The following is a 14,583-nucleotide window of genomic DNA, read 5'->3' on the forward strand; positions in this document are numbered from 1 at the left end:
CTCTCTGGCCACACGTACACGCGTATTCGACTGCGGGTCTAGATACATCCAGGTGCGCCTTGCTTGGACTCGAGAACATGCACGCCTGCCCGCCTTCTAAAGTGTGTTTGTGAGTGCGGCTGCTCCTCCGCCGCCCTCAGCACCTCCTTCGTCCACCCACACCACCACCGCGATGAACGGCTACACCAATGGCGCTCACGGCGTCGGCGCAGACGGATGGGGAAGCGGCGACGGCGCTGGTGACTCCAGAGGCCCAGTTGGACCATTCCCGCCCATCGCCGAAATCATAGCCTCTGCGACAGACACGGCCGAGTCGCTAAAACACCATTCGGTACTCATCCAACACCACCTCATTCAATGACAAAACTGAATACCCTGGAGCCTATGTTGACATTAGGTGACTTACTTTGCATGTCATCATGTCGATGTAGGCTCCAGGCCTGCTCAGCTTTCCCTTGTATGAGGTTCAGCATACGCCAGTCGCTGACCAGGAATAGATCAAACTCCTCCTTGAACGAGCTAGGGGACACTTCAATTCGGCCAAGAACATGCTCAACAATCGCTCTCCCGCCGGCGCCTATTGGGAATACATTGTCGCATATCAGATCGTCGCCGAACTGATACCCACCCACCGCGACTACTACGACAAGATCAATGGCAGCCGAAGCCAGATCCACCGCGACTTCAACGAGCTCATGAAAGAGATCAAGTCAAACGAAGAGCGGTTTGTGCGCATAAAGGACATTATAAAGAACGATAACAAGAGAAACGGCGCACATCACAGGACGACCTCCACACCCCCCTCTACAACACAAAGCAACCGCAATGGCATGATTGCCGTCCGGAAAGACGACGAGCTGATGCTTCCTGAAGTTCCCACCGGAATGCCAAACGGTCGAGCTTCACCTGCGGCCTCTCTGGATTCTTCACGGAGAAAACCACCCGTGCAACCGAAGCCGCAATCGCTACATGGTCGGGCTGTGCACCAAAGCATATCCAATGTGAACGGAGTAAATGACCTTGCTCAGCGGTTTGCGAATCTGAGAGGGACCGGTCCACTAGTCGATACATCACCTCGACCCAGCCAGGATCTTTCTGTCAAGATGCCCTCTCCTGCAGACTACCATTCTACAAATCGGATCATGGGTCCCCGGGGTATGCCTCCACCGCCCCTTCACATGCCTCCGCCGCCACCGAAATTACCACTCGATACGCAATTCGCGGCTTCGCTACCGAAAGAGCCTAGTCCTACCTACAGTCCAGCCAGGAACATCTCAGGCCCTTCGAGCATCAACCCACCTCGGAGTACGCCAAGAAGTATGAACGGAACCGGAGGCCGTACCAATTCACTTGCCGCCTCCAGTGCATCAGCGTATGCACCGAATGCAAACAGTGCGCCCGACTCATACTTTCCCGCGCAAACCCTTCGAGATGGCAATGGAAGAACTAGATCTGTCAGCAAGACGGTCGAACTTGAGATCGATGCTAGCATGCTTTACGACTACTACCGCATGTACAATGTACTCACCATCGATGTACGGGATAGAACAGACTTCGACGCAGGACACATCTTCGTGCGGAACATCATGTGCATAGAACCCTTGACTTTGCGCGATGGCGACTCCGCCGAACAGCTTCTAGACCGTCTCATCATATCCCCAGACGAGGAACAGGACATGTTCGACAAGAGGGCAGACTTTGACGTGGTCGTATACTACGATGAGTCGACAAAGAACATCGATTTTATGCAGAGACACAACAGATCTGATGAAGAAATCGCGTTGAAGCGGTTATTCGACACTCTTCACGAATTCAATGCGGACAAACCGCTCAGGCGACCTCCGGTTCTCCTCAAAGGCGGTCTCGACGCTTGGATGGACCTGGTCGGCCCACAGGCTTTGAAGACGTCGAACACTGCTGGACAAGTGGCCGCTGGTCCAACGCGGGCTCGGGCTATCCGAAGATCGCCAGCCGCCAGCCATATTGCGAGGAACAATACGCAAAGGAGATCAAAACGTGAATACGTTCCCATGGACCAAGAAGAGCAGCAACAATGGCTGGAGGAAGCTCGGAAGGGGCGTGCTGCAGTGGAAGTCCCTCCGGCAGATGGTGAAGAAGACGACGAACCCACGCAGGACTTCTATCGTTCGACAGAGGAGTTCCTACGCCGATACCCCGATGTTGAAGCCGAGCAATCATCCATGATGTACCCGTCCAAGTTCCAGTCAACCAATCAATACGTCGCACCTGCCATACCCGTTGCGCCTTCTCGTCCGCCGCCTTCTGTTCCTAGGGTGAGCTATAGTGGCGTGCATGATCGGCAAGAACAGAACCGCAATGTTGTTTACAATGGACAACCTCAATTTAGTAACCTGAGGCTACATAGGACGGGCCTGCTGAACTTTGGTGTCACGTGCTACATGAACTCGGTGGTGCAGTGTCTCAGCGGGCATCTATTGCTTTCAGACCTGTTTCTCACAGGACGTTATCAGAGAGACCTCCAGCGAGATAATTGGAAGGGAACGAAAGGCATTCTGCCAGAAGCGTACGCAACGCTCCTGTCCAATCTGTACAAGGGTGATGTCACGTCCGTGCGCCCGAGCACATTCAGGGTAAGTCAAGAATTGGAAGTGGTGGATAGTCATGGCTAACCTTTAACAGCGTATCTGCGGACACTTCAACTCGCAGTGGGGCATTGATGAGCAGCAAGACGCCAAGGAGTTCCTGGAATTCGTTCTAGACTACATGCACGAAGACTTGAACCTAACCTGGAACAAACCGCCACTGAAGCCACTTTCGGACCAGGAAGAGCTGCAACGAGAAAGATTTCCCCGCCAGTATTCGGCAATGATTGAGTGGCGACGATACCAACACCGGGACATGTCCGTCATTGGCGGTCTGTTCGCTGGCCAGCACGCTTCGCAGCTTACGTGCCAGACATGCGGTGTGACTAGCACAACATACGAAGCCTTTTGGAGTATCAGCGTAGAGATCCCACGGGACGGCGAATGCGATCTACGCCATTGCCTAAACTCATACTGTGCACCAGAGCGTCTCGCAGGAGACGAACTATGGCGCTGCCCTCGATGCAAGAAAGACCGCGAAGCCGTAAAGAAGATCACCATCACCCGCGCCCCCGACACCCTCGTCATCCACTTCAAGCGCTTCAGCGCATCACGCACCGAAAGCGCCCGCAAAGTCCGTACACCAGTTAATTTCCCCCTTCAACGTCTAGACATGGGTCCCTTTGTCGAGCCACCCATGACGCCAGAACAAGAAAGATATGTGTCGGAAAAGGCCCGAGACGGACCTGCGCAACTTGCTGGTGTTAAGAGCGATCCTACTATGAATGGGCCGTATGTCTATAACGCCTACGCTGTTATCTGGCATATTGGTGCTACGCTTGGAAGCGGACATTATATCGCTTTCGTGAAGGACAAGTCTAGGGGTTGTTGGCGGTCCTTTAACGACGACAAGATTACGGATTTTGATCCTGGGAATCTTCCGCCACACAACCGTCTGCAGAACGAGAAGGCGTATATCGTGTTCTACGAGCGGGAGAGAGTGGCTGGTGGCGCTTTCTAGCATGATGTACGAGACTTCATGCTCAGTGTTTACGCGTGTTTGAGTTTTGGCGCTGCATCTTGGAAGTTCGGGTAGCGACAGTCTTGTTGGGTTATTGAGGTTTTTTCTCTTTATACTTTGCCTGCGACGAATCATGCTCTGGGACGGGGCATTGCATACTTGGCGTTGGGATTATATACCATGTCGAATATCATTCCGTTGAGACGCACCATTCGTTCATTGCCTTTATGTGTAAACTTACTGTCAAGTTTGAGCAAATCGACAGGCACTAGGAATGGCTACCATTTCTGTCGCAATGTGTGAAGAATATCTAAGGGTAGAAGCAGACATTACCTTAGAAACTGTCTGCTACCAACATTAAGTAGTATTTATACTACAGACTGTAAGCTGCAAACCGTGACACGAGTTCTAGCCAACCTTACTAGCTATTGATACTTGATGTCATGGAGTTCAGCTCCTCGTGAGGCTGACAGCCGATGATCGGGCGGCAGGGATGACGAGCACCGAACATTTTTTGTGCGATAAGATAAGGTTTCTGACTCTCCACACGTCGTTCCCCAGACGCCGCAACCCCTCTTCAATTGACTCTTCTTGACTCTTCCTTCTCACTTCTTATACCCCAAACACTTGCAAATATGTCAAAGGGACGCGTTTGCCTTGCCTACTCTGGTGAGTACTCCTACAACAGCCAGTTCCACGCCAACCGGGTTAAACTTGCTCAGAGCAAACAAACTAACCTGAGTCATTAGGCGGCCTCGACACCTCCACGATCCTGAAATGGCTCATCGGTACGTCAGAACACATTTAGAGACGCGACATGATCTAACGCGTAAACAAAGAGGAGGGCTATGAGGTCGTGTGCTTCCTCGCCAACGTCGGCCAGGAAGAGCCCTGGGACGAGGTAGAGAAGAAGGCGCTCAAGATCGGCGCGAAGAAGATGGTCATCCTAGACCTCCAGAAGGAATTCGTCGAGGAGCTCTGCTTCCGCGCCGTCCAGTGCAACGCCTCATACGAAGGCCGCTACCTCCTCGGCACCTCGCTGGCCCGCCCAGTCATCGCCCGCGCACAGATCCGCGTCGCACAACAAGAAGGCTGTGGCTTCGTCTCGCACGGCTGCACAGGCAAGGGCAACGACCAGGTCCGCTTCGAGCTGGCTTTCTACACACTCCAGCCTACCATCAAGGTCATTGCGCCCTGGAGGCTGCCTGAGTTCTGCGACCGCTTCAAGGGCAGGCAGGATCTGCTTGACTATGCTGAGCAGCATGGCATTCCTGTTACGTCTACCAAGGCGAAGCCTTGGTCCATGGACGCCAACTTGGCTCACTGCAGTTACGAGGCCGGTAAGACATCACATATTCAGATGGTACGCATGGGACTAACAGATTAGGTATTCTGGAGGACCCCGATGTCTCTCCCCCAGACGACATGTGGACCATGACCGACTCGCCGCTCAACGCGCCCAACGAGCCCACCGACATAACCGTTTACTTTGAGAAGGGCATTCCCGTCAAAGTTACCACCCCCGAAAAGACCTACACCGACTCCGTCGAGCTCTTCACCGCGCTCAACAAGCTCGGTTTCACCCACGGCATCGGCCGCATCGACATTGTCGAGAACCGCTTCATCGGACTGAAGTCCCGCGGCTGCTACGACTCCCCCGCCATGACCATCCTCCGCCTCGCCCATCTCGATCTCGAGGGTCTCGTCATGGACGCCCAAGTGCGCAACCTCCGCGACCAGTTCGTATCCCACAACTGGAGCTACCAGCTCTACAACGGCATGTACTTCTCTCCTGAGCGCGAGTTTATCGAGAACAGCCTGCTCTTCTCCCAGCGCAGGGTCAACGGCGAGGTTAGGATGAAGCTGTACAAGGGCAACGCGTATGTTCTTGGTCGGTCTAGCCAGACTGAAAAGCTGTACTCTGAGGAGGAGGCTAGCATGGATACGCTGGATAACTTCAGTCCCATGGATACTACTGGGTTCATTGCGATCCAGAGCATCCGGTGAGTTTATATATCTTTTGAAGGTACAGAATGATTGCTAACACACGATAGTCTCAAGAAGTACGGTCTCCAAAAGGCGGAGGAGGGCGAGAACATGTCGAGGGCTTAGAAGGCTTCATCGGATATGCACACTACCTTGACGTACTGGCGGAGGTGGCTTCATCGCGAAACACTCCATGATCAGATTACTTATGCCTCTCCTGAGGTTACGCCGAAATGAAGCTAGATCCGGGGAAAGACTGTCCCGAAAAAAGTGATGATGAGATGAGATAGATACCAATGATAAAAAGTCATACTGATAATATGGACATGTGGTTTGCGTCTTATTTGATATTGAGATAACGCGTGCGGAGAGATCTCTTCAACTACTGTCGCAGAATAACTTGATCGTCGAAAGCTCTGAAATGGAGTCATCAGAAAGAGATCAACATACTGGAACGATCTCATTGGCCACTGTCAATCATTGCGACCAAACATCCAAACTTCAGCGTATACAGCAAAAGTCTCCAAGCTCGAGCGCGAAGCTCAGAAGAGCTCATTGGCTGCCATGAAGCCAAGCACTAGCCGCAAATAGCGGTTGAAGCTATTCCGAGCGTTCCGATATCGGTGTCGGCTGTGTCGGTACCGCTCAAACCAACCTCACCGACGTATGTCATCGCATATCCATCAGCTTTTGGTTCCTGCAGCCTCATATTTCATTTACAAGAGTTGTGATTCGTTTGCATGAGATTGAGTGGTGTGTAAGTATCTACAATAACGGTATGAAAGGTTTCTCTGTGCGAGTCCGAAAATGAAAAACGAAAATGCCCTGTGAGATATACGCGTCCAACCGTCACTATCGCGTTTCTTCCTCCCCTTTCTAATTTGCCTATCCTCCGCTTGTATAGCTACAGCATCTTCATGTCTCGCGTGTACCTCCCATCTTCTTTTCCTTCCTCCGTCCATCTCCTCCATGAACCCTCCCCCAGTCCTCAACTCCCTGTCTACACGTATCCAGATCTTTCTCGCTCCTTCTTCTTCAGGCTTTTCAATTCCTCATTCCCCATTACTCATCCGTCTCATCCATCGCTTCTTACGCGCAGTCAGCCTTTTTCTGTTCATCAATTTCAACTCCACCCAGTTTCACTCCTATGTGCACGGACCATCCCCTTTGCCGTCCGTACGCTCGCTGGGAGAAGGGGGCCTGAGTTGTGTCTCTACCCATTCTGCGGTGCTGAGGTGGGAGTTAGGGTGTGGTGCCGGGGTTTGCGGTTGTCGTCGTCGTCGCATCGGTTGCGCGTTCTGCTGTTGTCCATGTTGGGTGCTGTTGTTGGGGTTTTCTGGTTGTTGCGAAGGGGGTCCTTCGTGGGCGGTAGGCGGATCGAAGTCGGCAACGGGATATTCGACTTGGTGCTGCGCGGTCTGTTGTTGCGGATAGGCTGGCGTATACATGGTGGGTTGAAGCCGCTGTATGACAAAATTATTGTCGAGATATTGCGCATACATCGGCTGTGGTTGCTGTTGCTGATAGCCGTTGGTGTAGGCTGTATTCTGCGTTGGGAAAGCGGCGGGCTGGGGCTGTGCGTAGCTCCCATTCTGGAAGACATCATTATGTCCAGGCTGAAAAGCAGGTTGCTGATGGACCTGCTGTGACGCATAGTAGGCGGGTGCACCTGGCGTATTCCACGCCCAATCAGCATCGCAGCCGGCAAGAGTGGGATTCGCAGGGGGAAGCTGAGCAGTGAGCTGATTGTAGCCACAATTCTGGTAGCCAGGAGCAGGAGCAGGAGCAGGAGCAGGAGCAGGGGTAGGGGTAGGGGCAGGAAAGGGATGCTGATGAAAGATTGGACGTGAAGTCATCTGGTCAAGGCTGGACCACCCGTTTGACGGGTCAACAGGAGCCATCAAGGATGTATCCATCAAAATAGTCTGGAAATCCCAAAAGTCGGATGGCAGTTGGGCTTCCCCGCCATTGTCATCAGATACACCGTTCTGAACTGCTTCCAAGTTCAGTCCGTATCGCTGGAACTCTTCAGATTGCAAGGCCTGTTCCTGGAAGGTATTACTCGAAGGCTGAGGCTCCATAGCATTCGAGGGGCCATGGCCCAGAGTACCCTGGCTCGATTCTGATGGAAACCTCATCGATTCCGCAGAAGGGAAAGCGTTACGAAACTGCTGATGTTGGTATTGCTGCTGCTGCTGCTGCTGCTGTTCCCGGTATTGTTGTTCCTGGTATTGCCGTTGCGGCTGTACAAGATTCATATGAGAGGCCGGCGACGGGACAGCATACTGCATATAGATCGCTTCCGAATGAGCGGTAGCATGGCTTGCAGGTGTACGCGCATCTTGAGCTTGTCGCTGACTGCGCTCCCATCCCTCAGACGCTGTCCTAGGACCAGACCGTATGTGCCGCCCTAGATGGTGTCGAGTCGCATGTGCTCGTCGCGCATGGATCGCCAACTGTTGTCGTAAATCCGGGCCATGAGCAGTAGGTTCAGGACTCGGGATGGTGGGTTGAACCCGAGGCCTACCCTGCGCGAGCGCGAGTGTAGCCTCACTTAGGTCAGCTGCATTTGTGATATTACCATTGACATCCCGTCTTGGCTTTGGCGATCCAGGTAGAAGCGGCCGTGGTTGTCGCCGCGACGGCGCCGGGTCTGTGGGCTCGTCAACATAGCGACGTTTGCGCCCGTTAGGCTTTTTGCTCCCCTTAGGGGGCATCTTGAACAGTCAAAACGCTGAAGATGTATGTGATTAAGACCAGAATCATGTGTATTGCAGAAATCTCAGAGAATGACGAGAATGATATATGGGCAGCGCTCTCGGCACATGGAGTGAAGTTCGCTTTGGGACATAGTAAGAGTATCCATCCGTGGTTCGACGCCGTTCATACCATAGGAGTTCCTTCTGCACTACACACAACAAGCAGCACACCAGAATCGTATGCCCTTGCCGTAGAAGAACCGCCTACTTAAAGCACGCGTACTTGTCGTTTTCATCTCCGCCAAAGTTTGCGACTGCTTTCGTAGACCAGTGAGAAGACGCACTATATCTCCTGCCTCTCCACAGCTCGCGTCGTTGCTGCTCCGCTGAATATTCTAACTCCTCCCGGTCCAGATCAACAACTGGTTCTATATGCGCCGGCTGATTGCGGTCAGCCTCCTTTGGTACCTTGCTCGCCTGCCTATCCGCGTGCGCCTTACTGTCATCCCGCACTTTCCCAGGGCGCCCACCATGGATTACCAATTTTGCAATTCCACCGCTACTACCAACCCTACCATAGTTACGTTTCTTCGATTTCTTGGCTCGCGATGATGCTCGCGTCTCTTCTAATTCCCGCACAGCGATTGTTAAGAAAGCGTCCTCCTCATCCGTTGTTCGCTCATCATCTTCGTCGTCACTAATCCAAAGATGGAGTGCTAGGGGTGAGAGTAGAGAAGGTGGTGAGTCGAGCTGCTCCAATTCTTGTACGATCGTTGAGCGCTCGTGATCCGGCGCGAGGTCGATATGCAGATCTTCAAGGGCGTGCTGCCGCTTTCGGTTTACCTCTTTGGTGGCGCTATCGTGCCTTTTGCGCGATTCTGCGTCGCTGTGGCTGGCTAGTGCGATGTCGACATCCATAAGCTGCTTCGCTAGGCCTGTCATGTCAGTACCGATGAGGCTGCTAGCTTCGTCGTGTCGTTTGCGCTGTGCCTTGCTTTGAGCAGTCAGTGGGACCTCGATATCGTTGAGCTGGTCAGTTACGTCGGTCATTTCGCTGTTCCTCATTTTCGGTGGATGATGGTGCCTTTGCGATGCGAGGAATGAGTGTGTTAAGAGAATGAAGATATGAGGGAGGGTAGTATCAGTACAGTTTATAAGGGCGACCGGACTTCTAGACTGAGACAAACTGGTCTCATATAGTTTATGTCTCGTTTGTTCCAAAGGCTCGGTCCTTTTGTTAGGGTGCACTACCGCGTACCTTTGATTGTAGTGGAATAAAACGATGAAGCGATTACTAGTCTATTACAATCTCATATGTACCATAACTATCCCACAAACCTATTCATACAAAGAAAAGTACATACCGCTACGCTGTGTCCCCGATCGAGAGTCTCAAGCACTGTGTCATATTGCCTCAGTCTCGTAATGTCTCACACAACGTGGAATCCTCTCACTCAAGCATAGCTGCCTCCGAACAGACTGACACTTCGACCCATTCGCCAAGCACCCCAGAGCACCATACCCAAGATCGCTAGGTTAGCAAACTGCCTGCAAACGACGAGCAGGAAGGTTGTAGCCAAAACAGACCTGTCTGACCATCCAGAGGTGTCGATATAGAGTAGGATGATATCGTAGATGATGAAGATGTCGCGTAGTCAGATGAGAGGCACGACGGTGAAAGCGAAACGAGCGAGGTCGTTACGTTCGGGTGACTGTGGAAGGTTAGTTCTAGAGCCAGAGACACTGTCACGCAGAGAAGGACTTACACCATGAGCATTCTTGTTTGTGGTACCATACTCCCTCCACACTTCGATGGAAACACTTAGACTCGCAGCGACAACAATAGCCTCATGTACGATGTAGGTAATCCTCGTCGCACGGTCATGGTGCATGACATTTGACCAAGACAAGAGCGCATCCGGGCCTGAGGTACCGTTGCTGAAATCGCGTGCCTCTAGACCAAGGCCCCAAGCTGCAACACCGGTACCCAGCATCGCAAGCATGATGAACGTGTTCCAAATACGCGACAAGGTCTTTGGCGTCGAAATACCTGTACCGTTTTCTTGAACATGGCTAGAGTGAATCCAGACGCCGCCGTTCAGCAGCACGGTGAAGAAGATGGTCGCGAGCGTTGTGGCGAAAGAAAGCGCTGAGATGCTAGAGGCGTAGTCACTGTCCGCGAGAGTGTAGCCGCGACGGCCGTTCCATCCTAGATCCGCATCGTAGTCGATCGTTCCGCTAGTCTTCAAGAGATCGGATATGAAGCGACATAGGTACGCGACGAAGAGGCAGAGGAGCGCCGGCCAGAGGAAGAGATACGTCCCCAGTGTTGTCTTGAGTGGGCCATCGCGCGCGCTGTTCTTGCCTGGTGCAGTGAAGCGGCGCTGTTTGATCCGCTGGAATGTAGGTCTCGAAGCCAGACCAAGGAAGATCAGGGCGCCGGCTGCCGTGATGACATCGAGGGCGAAGACGGCTTGGTAGGATTCTCGTTCGTTGGTGATGTTAATGGTGGACATGGCACGCTGTGTGACGAAGCGTGCTGGTAGTTCCACTCAGGTGAAGTCAGATTCAGATGGATGTTGGAGCAAACTCTACCTTTGAATGTATGCGAAATGAAAAAGCATGCCTAATACATATGACGTTTATTGCTGTCACCAGCTTGGCGATACAACGTTGAGTGGACCTGTTCGGATGTGAGTGCCGACGATGGCGGTAGCCGGCAAGGACGGCAGGTATAGCGAAGGCTCGTACTCTGACATGGCTCTCAGCTGCTGCTCTCAGCTGCTCATACAAGAACCGTAACTATCGATCACCTGGGTGAACCGTGTAAGTGAATGCATGTGTGCAGAATGATGCCGTAGCTCTAGTAAACCAGTGGAGGTTGGGGAGCGGCCTAGCTGGTATGTGGTTTAGTCCGCGGGAGGAGCGCGGACGCTAGGTCGTGGTCTAACTGCTTCCAGATTTGGCAGTTCGCCACTCTACGATTCCGTCACATCCAGTTTCTCAATACAGCTCCTTCTTCTGCGCATCTAGTGTCACGCCTAATTCTCCCCATGATGGTAAGTTGGGCATCTAGTGGGCGCGGTATGACACCACGAACATCCTGCGCGACACAGCCATAGGCAGTCCTGGGAGTCTTCGATCTCCGCGACGCGTCAACATCTGTGGCAGAATAAGTTCATCGGGTGTTCCTACTCGCTCGAAGGTTATTTATTGGAAGAAACGGCTTGCTGGGTTCTGGACCTGGCTTGCAACTATAAGATGTGCTCATAGAATCCGAACCTTAAGCTGACGGGAGGTGGTTTGAGCGATTCACGAACATACGCCGATGCCACACGAAAACAATAAGTAGCGCGATGCTGTATTACTGGATGAGAATGTACTAAAAAAATCGGTAAATATAGCAAGAAGATTGGGGGGAAGCCTCGTAAGGAAGTGAAAGGTCTTGCTGTGCGATGCGCACGGCACTCGTGGTCCGCCAGTCATCGTCTTGGTCACAATTGTTCACTTGAGAACCATCGTTCAATACGTTTAAAGTAGAGTAAAGTAGGATGAGCTCCCATTACTATCACTTCGTGGGTTTGCGAGCCTCGGTGGTTACGTCACGTTGACGCGAATTGGGTTCGCGCTAGTCGGCCAGAAAGGAGACGCGTCGTGCGATCGATCAATTATCCGTCTCAATCCATCTACACGATAGGAATCGTCTCGACCACTACCCGCAGCCCTCGCATTGCGCCATTGCACACTACTAGATGTAAAGATACGAACCTGAATCCAACACGGTTGCAATAGACGACAACATGCATGAAGTATGCACGGCCATGCGGCGTCTGGTCAAGTCTCAAGCCATGGGGTGACATAACGGACACGCTCCAGCCGCGACGGAATGCCATCGCCATTCATAGCAGCTTCGTGGTGACCGGTCATATCCATGCGAAAAAAATTCAGTTAGCCGATGGTCCTCTTGCAGTCATGAGACGCGATTATCGTCTGCTCATGAAGGTCTTCAGAACGCAACACATCACTTTCTGGCAATCATAAAACCCTTCGGTAATATAACTCCGTGACCAGGAAGCTCGACTCTAGCTGGTTACGGTGGTGCATCTCATCAGCCCGCCTTCGATCCCGCATGAGACGATCTTACTGTGCCTCATGAACGCGTCTTCCCTGGTAATAGCGGAGGATGTTACCTCATACAGTCCAGATTGTTAATGGGTTTAAAGGAACACGACTCCTTTTGAGCCCTTGGAAGACAAGATGTTGCAGCTACCCTTCACCTGACCGAAACGATCAGTTGTTGCGCTCTTCCTTTGGGTGTCGGCTACCTGGTCACGCTCTGCCACGGTCACAACCGTTGATTCGGGGCATATATCGAGTCGATAAGCGGCCGGCGCATGCTCAAAGTAACTCGGTTAAACGGAAGAATCCTTTCAGCTACTTGCCCAACCCCACGCGACGTTATTGTTTCCCAATCTGCACGAATCCTACATGACCAGGTTCGTTTCCTACAGCACGGAATCCACTATGAAGCAGGCATGCGAGTCAGGTTCCGAGGAGCTGTCTCGAAAGACAAGACTGGTTGAGTTTGCAACAGGATTTCGAAAGGTCAACAAATTTCTGGAACCTATTGGACATCCTTCTTCATCTCATAATGAGCAAGATCTTACTCACGGGCGCCACAGGATACGTCGGCGGCACTGTCCTCGCCCAACTCATTGCAAGCACGGCGCCGAGCATCAAAGGCCTCACGTTTGATCTCCTCATTCGCGACGAAACGCAAGCTCAGAAGTTCAAGACCGTATATGGCGCCCGCGTAAACACCATCAAATGGTCTGGGCTCGAAGATGTAGCCTTCATCGAAGACACAGCTTCCAAATACGACATTGTCATCAACACCGGATCTGGCTTCATCCCTGAAGGCGCCATTGCCTTTGTCAATGGACTCGCTCGCGGCATCAATGCTGGCAAGCCCGCGCCGTGGATTCTGCACATATCCGGTTGCACCAACTTGTCCGACCGTCCTATATCGCAACCTCCACGACCCATACGCGAATGGAACGACGAGACGGACAAAGGCAAGATCTTCAGCTTCATGAGAGCGCTCGATGAGATGGAGCCCTACACACAGCGCACAACGGAAGTGGGTGTCTTGGAGGCTGCTGATGCTACTGGCGTGCAAGCTATCAGTGTCAACACACCGTGCATCTTCGGCGAAGGCACTGGCCTATTCAACCAACAAGGCCTGGTCATTCCCCTGATCATGATGTACGTTGTACAGCATGGATACGGTTGGAAGCTCAACGAGACAGCGAATTTCGATTGGGTTCACGTCCTCGATCTCGCCGACATCTACGTCCTTCTGGTACGTAAGATCCTCGAACGCGAAGATCGTGGTGTCGGTTACCTTCCATCCGGCGAGAACGGCGTCATATTTGCGGCTGTTGGCCGCACACTCATCAAGGAGATCAACCAAGGCTGTCTAGACGCAGCATTCGCTGGCGGTATCCTACCCCGCGAGGGTACGCCTAAGGAGAAAGAGATACGATCTGTGCCGCTGCATGAGATTGCAGACAAACTTACTGCAGGTCGTCGCGATATTGCGGAGCGGGGCTGGGGTGGGCATAAAGCTACGAAAGCGGTACTTGCACGCAAGCTGTTAGGCTGGGAGCCAAAGAGACTGCAAGATGCTTGGGAAGCTGACTTTCACGCCGAGCTGGTTGCACTAAAGGAGAACAGACGCATGGTGACGATGGAAAGCTGCATCGGCGCGACTAAGAAATAAACCCCTGTTGACTACACTGTCTTGAGGACTTTTTTTTAAAGGCTCGACAATACCACAACTACTGCACTCGGTTGATGTTGTTTGGCTAATCATCGTGAAACTCCTTTGGTCTCCACAAATCACCAATAGGACTATGGGACGACGATTCCCGCTTTCGTTCTCATCGCGATCATGGATGCCAAATGGATGCTGGTTCACCGGCTGCAGCAGCTTGCGCGTTGCGCCATTCCTTCAAACCGGAACGGCATCCCATTGGCGCCGTCTACAATCCTAAGCGGAAGGTCCCTTGTGTAGGATTTAGCCACGGCTCACGGCGTGGGGTAATGTCCGCCCTCGAGTCAGTGCGGCGTAGAAGTTCATGCGACACTACCGAGTATGAGCTCATCTTTGCGTCAAAATCCTAACCGAGACTCACAGACCACCATGAGTTGCTTCTATCCAGATAATGCAACGGCAATCTTAGCGCGGCTAGGGGATAAATATACTTGCTCCAGTAATTGAACACAAAAGAGATACCAGAACGAGCCGCAA

The 14,583-nt window shown here is 52.5% G+C and overlaps 6 protein-coding genes across 6 annotated transcripts; 3 read left to right on the forward strand and 3 right to left on the reverse strand.

Annotated features, from left to right (window-relative positions):
• The first annotated feature begins 1 nt into the window (after position 1).
• On the forward strand, positions 2-3,903 carry BKA58DRAFT_220356 (ubiquitin carboxyl-terminal hydrolase 2). Its single transcript, XM_046166226.1, has 3 exons — positions 2-331; positions 498-2,612; positions 2,662-3,903. Exons 1-3 carry the CDS (start codon positions 173-175, stop codon positions 3,583-3,585), a joined length of 3,198 nt encoding a protein of 1,065 aa, XP_046022326.1. The 5' UTR covers positions 2-172; the 3' UTR covers positions 3,586-3,903.
• Positions 3,904-4,142: 239 nt separating this feature from the next.
• On the forward strand, positions 4,143-5,887 carry BKA58DRAFT_471380 (argininosuccinate synthase). Its single transcript, XM_046175222.1, has 5 exons — positions 4,143-4,254; positions 4,335-4,373; positions 4,425-4,925; positions 4,973-5,588; positions 5,640-5,887. Exons 1-5 carry the CDS (start codon positions 4,221-4,223, stop codon positions 5,695-5,697), a joined length of 1,248 nt encoding a protein of 415 aa, XP_046022327.1. The 5' UTR covers positions 4,143-4,220; the 3' UTR covers positions 5,698-5,887.
• Positions 5,888-6,234: 347 nt separating this feature from the next.
• BKA58DRAFT_389396 (uncharacterized protein) lies at positions 6,235-7,803 on the reverse strand. Its single transcript, XM_046170741.1, has one exon. It carries the CDS (start codon positions 7,707-7,709, stop codon positions 6,717-6,719), a length of 993 nt encoding a protein of 330 aa, XP_046022328.1. The 5' UTR covers positions 7,710-7,803; the 3' UTR covers positions 6,235-6,716.
• A 290-nt stretch (positions 7,804-8,093) lies between these two features.
• Positions 8,094-9,335, reverse strand: BKA58DRAFT_461181 (uncharacterized protein; the record flags this gene model as incomplete). Its single annotated transcript, XM_046174794.1, has 1 exon — positions 8,094-9,335. The coding sequence occupies one exon, from the start codon at positions 9,333-9,335 to the stop codon at positions 8,535-8,537; it is 801 nt and encodes a 266-aa protein (XP_046022329.1). The 3' UTR covers positions 8,094-8,534.
• Positions 9,336-9,562: 227 nt separating this feature from the next.
• BKA58DRAFT_471382 (uncharacterized protein) lies at positions 9,563-11,128 on the reverse strand. The gene is made up of 3 exons (XM_046175223.1): positions 11,022-11,128; positions 10,037-10,953; positions 9,563-9,982 (listed from the first exon to the last, which is right to left on the reverse strand). Exons 2-3 carry the CDS (start codon positions 10,784-10,786, stop codon positions 9,926-9,928), a joined length of 807 nt encoding a protein of 268 aa, XP_046022330.1. The 5' UTR covers positions 10,787-10,953; positions 11,022-11,128; the 3' UTR covers positions 9,563-9,925.
• A 1,714-nt stretch (positions 11,129-12,842) lies between these two features.
• On the forward strand, positions 12,843-14,105 carry BKA58DRAFT_220388 (uncharacterized protein). Its single transcript, XM_046166227.1, has one exon. It carries the CDS (start codon positions 12,922-12,924, stop codon positions 14,050-14,052), a length of 1,131 nt encoding a protein of 376 aa, XP_046022331.1. The 5' UTR covers positions 12,843-12,921; the 3' UTR covers positions 14,053-14,105.
• The last annotated feature ends 478 nt before the right edge of the window (positions 14,106-14,583 follow it).

This window comes from Alternaria rosae, assembly GCF_020736505.1.
Source record: "Alternaria rosae strain MPI-PUGE-AT-0040 chromosome Unknown BKA58scaffold_8, whole genome shotgun sequence".
In the NCBI taxonomy this organism is placed as follows: domain Eukaryota; kingdom Fungi; phylum Ascomycota; class Dothideomycetes; order Pleosporales; family Pleosporaceae; genus Alternaria; species Alternaria rosae.

Bases quoted from the DNA above. Each gene is read 5' to 3' on its own strand.
- BKA58DRAFT_220356 (XM_046166226.1), top strand. From the start codon at position 173: ATGAACGGCTACACCAATGGCGCTCACGGCGTCGGCGCAGACGGATGG. The intron at 332-497 runs GTACTCATCCAA...GACCAGGAATAG, and splicing joins AGTCGCTAAAACACCATTCG to ATCAAACTCCTCCTTGAACG. The intron at 2,613-2,661 runs GTAAGTCAAGAA...AACCTTTAACAG, and splicing joins TGCGCCCGAGCACATTCAGG to CGTATCTGCGGACACTTCAA.
- BKA58DRAFT_471382 (XM_046175223.1), bottom strand. From the start codon at position 10,786: ATGTCCACCATTAACATCACCAACGAACGAGAATCCTACCAAGCCGTC. The intron at 9,983-10,036 runs GTAAGTCCTTCT...AACCTTCCACAG, and splicing joins CAAACAAGAATGCTCATGGT to TCACCCGAACGTAACGACCT.
- BKA58DRAFT_220388 (XM_046166227.1), top strand. From the start codon at position 12,922: ATGAGCAAGATCTTACTCACGGGCGCCACAGGATACGTCGGCGGCACT.
- BKA58DRAFT_471380 (XM_046175222.1), top strand. From the start codon at position 4,221: ATGTCAAAGGGACGCGTTTGCCTTGCCTACTCTG. The intron at 4,255-4,334 runs GTGAGTACTCCT...CTGAGTCATTAG, and splicing joins CGTTTGCCTTGCCTACTCTG to GCGGCCTCGACACCTCCACG. The intron at 4,926-4,972 runs GTAAGACATCAC...CTAACAGATTAG, and splicing joins TCACTGCAGTTACGAGGCCG to GTATTCTGGAGGACCCCGAT.
- BKA58DRAFT_389396 (XM_046170741.1), bottom strand. From the start codon at position 7,709: ATGAGGTTTCCATCAGAATCGAGCCAGGGTACTCTGGGCCATGGCCCC.